At 41.4% G+C, this 6,185-nt stretch overlaps 1 protein-coding gene across 1 annotated transcript; it reads right to left on the bottom strand.

The window, feature by feature from the left end:
- Positions 1-2,342: 2,342 nt before the first annotated feature.
- Positions 2,343-3,272, bottom strand: LOC128846964 (olfactory receptor 14A16-like). The gene has a single exon (XM_054046261.1). The coding sequence runs from the start codon at positions 3,270-3,272 to the stop codon at positions 2,343-2,345; it is 930 nt and encodes a 309-aa protein (XP_053902236.1).
- Positions 3,273-6,185: the final 2,913 nt, after the last annotated feature.

Genomic DNA, 6,185 nt, shown 5'->3' with positions numbered 1-6,185 from the left:
AGAGGGAACATAGAGGGGAAATCTAACAGACACCTTAGATGTATGTCTTCTAATGTGAGAGATATGGGGAATAAAAAGGAAGAACTAGAAATACAAGTAAAAAGATTAGTGTTGTGTGTCAACTCCTTGGCATATCATGAGTGGGCTCACCAACCATCCCAATCACACAAATTGGAACCAGTTGAACCTATGTGAGCAGCCTCAGCAGAGACCAAGGAGCAGTCCTTATCTGAAGGGAACACCTCAGAAGTGGGAGAGGCTAGTTCAATCTCCCAGTCCCAGTCACTTCATGTTCTCTCCATGGAGACTGTGATATCCATCAAAATGGACAATTGTTGCCAATCAAACGTTGTGGTGGGTTATGTAGGGATGAGTTCAAAGCTGGGGCATACAGTACATCAGTGTGTTGTGTGACAACTCCAGGTCATTTTAGGGATCCTTCAATGTTTGTATTTGGTGACTTGTTGTTATTAAGGCAATATTTAAAACAATTCTTTGGAGTCATATTTGCAAATGTAACTTTTGTTCCGCATCCTGAAATTATATCTTATTTGCCCATGCAAATTACATATTTAGGTTGGAATTTCAAAGGAGGGTAAGGTAGTTAGTATATGAGAAAGGAATTCAGAAGAACTTGATTCAGGCCCAGGTCCTCAAAGGATTTTAGGCCCGTAACTCCAATGGGCCTTGGCTCCTTGTCTTGCCACTGGCATACTCAGTGACTTTGGGCAATAGCCAATACTTAAGAGTTGGATGTCTAATTACAGTAGACCTAACTGAAAATCACATCCATACCCCCAACCCTCCCTCCCAAAAAAAACCCCATATGTTTAGCTGTAAGCGTTCAATGGGACTTTTCTCATATTTAAAGTTAAGCCCCGACTTATGACTTTTTTTGAGATTAGTACCTTAGTTCAGAATATTCAAAGGAGTTAAGTTTAAAATTCAGATGTAGTATACACAACCATGCACAAACATGGTATAATAAATAATAAATAATAACAACAATAATAATGCAGCCAATTTCTGTGATCTAGACACAATTGGATCCTTGTGTGGATGAGACACCATTGGCCAAATCCCAATCTACCCTTTGAAGCAAATGGCTAAATCCCATTTGTTATGGTTACAAGGTTAGAATAACCTCTGTGTTGTACTCTGGTCTTTGAGTGCACACCCCATGTCTCCATCTTGCGCCTGTCCCTCTCTTAGGGTTGGATCATGTGATTCTCACTCTCAAACTGGGACCCAGGATATAGCAATTTGTGCAACAATCGTGATTTCTCCCACCATGCTTGGTACTTGCAGTTCTTTCCACAGGAGTTGTGACTAGTAGTAAGTTGAGTGACTATCCCCACCTCCACCATACAAAGAACAATTTATTTACCACTGTAGGAACAAAGCGTAACATAAGAAAAAATACGAGCAGTTCCAGATCGATCACTGCAATAGTTTGGTAGGATAAAATTTGGGTTTATTACCCAGACTCAGTTTGTCTTTAGGAAACATTGCAATAGCTTTCTCTTCCAAAATGCCTTTCCACCATAGCAAGAAGAACACAATATTTATTTGTTTAAATGAAAAAAGATATTACACATAATTATATAAAGATATAGGTACCCTAACACATCGTAAATAAGACAATAAAATCCCATTAGAATTAAAACAATCATTTAAACAGGAACTCAGCTATCCACACACCTACAGAAACTATTTTAAATTCTCCATCACTGGGGAAAGGAAAACTCTAAGTCTCCCAGAAAACCCTTTCAAAGATATTATGACATTCACACCTTGAATAAATGACAAAATAAACGTATACCCCCATTTAATCAAACATATCCCACCCTAAAAATTCCTAGCCCCCAAAAAAGTCACCTGGAACAAAGTAACAAGTCAACCAATGAATCAATAAAATGAAACAACATGAAAAAGAGACAATCAAGCAAACAAACAAGCCAAACCTCTCATACCCCAACCACCATTCTTACCCCAAAAAAGGAGAAGCACCAGAAAGTTCATGAAGTCCACTAGTGACTTAGCTATGGCTATTGATATTCTGTGCTAAGTGCTCAGATAGCAAGGTGATGTTAGCAGGATAAGACAGATAGATAGGTGTGTATGTACATTTATGCATAGATATTTAGATTCTGATCTTATTTACTCATGTGGAGTTTGAAATTAACTCATTCTACTTCAGTGGAGTTAGTCCGGATTTTATGAATTCATAAAGAGATTGCACACTATGTTCTCAAGGAGACAATTTTGTCATCAGTTGATTATATTCATAAAGAATCTCAGAATGACATCTCAATCAAGGAGCAATGATGGGCATTTTAATTCTAGGTAAATAACCTCCATACAATCAGTTTCTTTAATGCAGCTTTGGTCTCTTTGTTCCTCATGCTGTAGATGATCGGATTCATCACTGGAGGCAACAGGGAATAGAGAACACCCATCATGAGATCCAGACCTGATGCTGAGCTGGAGGTGGGTTTCAGGTAGGCAAAGAAGCCAGTGCAAAGAAACAAAGAGACCACAATGAGGTGAGGGAGGCAGGTGGAGAAGGCTTTATGCCAGCCCTGATCAGAGGGGATTCTCAGCACTGCTTTGAAGATCTGAACATAAGACACAATTATAAAAACAAAGCAATTTAAACTTATAAACACACTAAAGGCAAGAAGCCCAACTTCACTGAGGTAGGAGTCAGAGCAGGAGAGCTTGAGTAGTGGGGGGATTTCACAGAAGAACTGGTTGATGACATTGGACTTGCAGAAGGGTAACCTGAAGGTGTTCCCAGTGTGCAGGGCAGAGTACACAATACCAGTAATCCAGGCACTGGCTGCCATTTGGACACAAGCTCTCCTGTTCATTATGCTCTCATAGTGCAGTGGTTGGCAGATGGCCACGTGTCGGTCATACGCCATAATGGTGAGTAAGGCAAGATCAGCTGCAGTGAAGAGGAAAAAGAGAAAGAGTTGGGTGACACATCCAGGATAAGAAATTGACCTGGTGTTCATGAGGGAATTAGCCATGGATTTGGGGATGGTGACGGAGATGGAGCCAAGGTCTATGATGGACAGATTCACCAGGAAGAAATACATGGGGGTGTGAAGATGGTGGTTGAGGGCTATGGCTGTGATGATGAGAAGATTCCCCATCAGGCCTGCCAGGTAAATCACTAGAAACACCACAAAGTGCAAAATCTGCAGCTCCCGAACATCAGAGAATCCCAGGAGAAGGAACTCAGTCACCGTGGTTTGGTTGGACATTTTCTTTGTCTGTTCATTTTGTGATGGCTGTGAAGGGAAGGACGAAGATAGTGGTGGGGATAAGAGTGAGAGAGGGACTGGCCCTGATTCCCTGCAGCAATATCTCATGATGTGAGTGTCAACGATGCACAGCACTCATCACTGCTATTAACTAGGAGTGGTCAGTTATCACACATGTAAATTGGCATGGATCTCCTAAAGTCAATGGAGCTGCATCAGTTTGCACCATCCAAAGATCTGCCCCAGGATGTGGCTGAATAAAATGCCATGTAGATAATGGAGTAAAGTACTATCGCAGTGCAACATTCTAGCCAAGCTGGATCCTCTCTTGCTATGAACAGCAGGCTCTAGACTTGGGCATGAAACTAAAATGAAAAAATGACAACACTGTCTGATATCCACTTTCTGGGAAAATATGACATAGACTCAGTCACTATCCTGCATGAGAGCTCGTCTGTAGTGATTCCACTGCAACCCCACATAGATGGCCTGCTGCCTGCTTATGTATTGATTTATGACACAAGATTCCACTTCCATCTTTGTGTAACAAAGGGGTAGTAGCATCGCTCAGCTACCTCTCTGCTGTGTCATTTACCCCTGTCACTTTATGTCTGTATGGGTCAGTGGCCATCAGGAGACTTGTGTTCTATTCTTGGCTCTGCCACTGACCTGTGTGTGACCTTGGCCCGGTCACTTCTCCTCCCTGTGCCTCTGTTTCCCCTCCATCCCATTCTCTGCCTTGTCTGCTAGGACTGTGAGCTCTGTGGGGAATGGGCTGTGTATGTTCAATGCCACCATTTACAGCATTTGTGTTTAGTCAGCAGCAGTGTGAGAAAGAGGATACAGCGCTAGAGTAGGAGATCTAGGTTCTAATACCATTCACCTCCTCTATGTCCTTGGCTGGGATAAGAGAGCCAGGCTTTGGTGGGAGGGATTCAATTCTCTGTTCTCCATCTAAGGCACTAATATGCTTACTAAATATTCTGTGGGCTACCAATTTTGCTACTTTCTCAGTTTTGCTATTCAACAATTGTTCATTTGAAACAGAAATATACACTATTACAATAGAGTGACTGGCTTCAAATTTTACTAATATTGGATAATGTTAATATTCCCAACCCGGTTGAAATCAAAGTTTCCAATCTGGAATATTCAGACATTTTTCATTTAAATTATTTCAGTGGAAAACTGGGGGTGTGATGATGGTGGTGAAGGGCTATGGATGAGATGATGAGACGAGGGCAGAACAAAGACAAAGGTCGGGGTTACAGTGACAGGGTATGGCCCTGATTTCCCTTAGTAATATCTCACAGTAGGAGTGTGAAAGGTGCACAGCATTCATCACTGCCATTGACTAGGAGAGGCGAATTAACACATGAGTGGAAATTGACATGGCTCCCTTCATATCCATGGAACTGCATCAGTTTACACAATCTGAAGATCTGGCTCAGGATGGGGCTTGATAAAATACAGTATGAAGGATGGAGCAAGCACATCCAACCCCAATGATCTGGTCAAGATATTTTCCTTATTGGGGAAATATGCAAACTTGGACGTGGAGGTCACATACTAAAAAACTAATGCTGCCTGATTTCCAGTTTCTGAGGAAATATGACATGGACTCAGAAAGCATCCCCAATGACCACTCAGTTGTAAGGATTCACGGCAACATCAGATAGATGGCCTCCTGACTGTTTCCAAAACTGATTTGTGGCACTAAATCCCAGCTGCATTTCCATCTCTGTGTGATGAGGAGCTAATAGCATTGCTCAGCTACATCTGTGTTGAGTAATTTCCCTCTGTGACTGTATATCTGGCCTTTATGGTTCAGTGGCCATCAGGAGACTTGGTTTCTATTCTTGGTTCTGCCACGGACCTGCTGTGTGACCTTGGGCCAGTAACTTCCCCTCCCTGTTCCTCTATTTCCCGTCCCTGCCTCCCTCCCTTTCTCTATCCTGTCCACTTCAGTTGTGAAATCTCTGGGACATAGGCTGTGTCTTACTATATTTATCTGCTCTCCACCTGTTAAGAGTATTTCTCTTTAGCAGGCATCAGTTTGGGACAGAGGATATGGTGGTAGAACAGGAGATCAGGAGTCTAGCCACATTGCCATCTTCTATGTAATTGAGCAGAGAAAGACTTTGGCTGGGGGCTTCAACTCTCTGTGCCTCAGTTTAAATGTGCCTCCAGATATAAAACATAGTCTAAGGATGCTAATATTGCTGCTTACTCAGTTTTACCATCCTGCAAGAATCTCTTTGAAACAGCAGTACATGTGGTTGGAATATAGGGTGTTATTGGAAAATATCAATGCTGGCCCACTGGCTTAGTTATTAGTTTTCAATCTGGGGAATTCAGATATTTTGTGTTTAAATTATTTCCATGGAAATCTCGGTTTTAAATTGAGCATATTTTTTTTTTTAAATAGGTCTGTGCTATCTTTAAAAACAACGTATGCATTGGAAAAATCTTTTTCTTTTTTTCAAAACACTCAGCGAAAATTTTTCAGTTTTCAGTATTTTTTCCAGCAATTGTTTGCTTCTTGATTCACAAAACCAAAAAATGGTTTGGTTTCTATACTTCAATGAAAATTTAAAATTTTTATGCTGGAAAAAATGAGCAGCTCTAGATGTTTGATAGAATGACAGTAAAGGTTTCAAAGAGTTCCAATTGTAACTCATAGTTCTAGTTTTACATTGCTCCAGTATATTAGCTCCCACACATATTTAACTGAAATATCAGACTTACAGTGTTGATCTTTGTGGAATGTTTCCCAGGCTCTGAAGCATTGGACAGTCCACTGCCAGGATTCTTCAGTCCTCTATCTGTGCACCTGTCAATAATGCCTCATCACTGTGTTATCCAGCTGCTGTCTCCCAGTCCCTTCACAATATCCCCCGAGTTGCTGGGTCT

The sequence above is a fragment of the Malaclemys terrapin genome, chromosome 12 (assembly GCF_027887155.1).
Source record: "Malaclemys terrapin pileata isolate rMalTer1 chromosome 12, rMalTer1.hap1, whole genome shotgun sequence".
NCBI lineage: Eukaryota > Metazoa > Chordata > Testudines > Emydidae > Malaclemys > Malaclemys terrapin.
This window is presented reverse-complemented; position numbering and strand designations above follow the sequence as displayed.

Coding starts and splice junctions, on each gene's coding strand:
- LOC128846964 (XM_054046261.1), bottom strand. CDS start 3,272: ATGTCCAACCAAACCACGGTGACTGAGTTCCTTCTCCTGGGATTCTCT.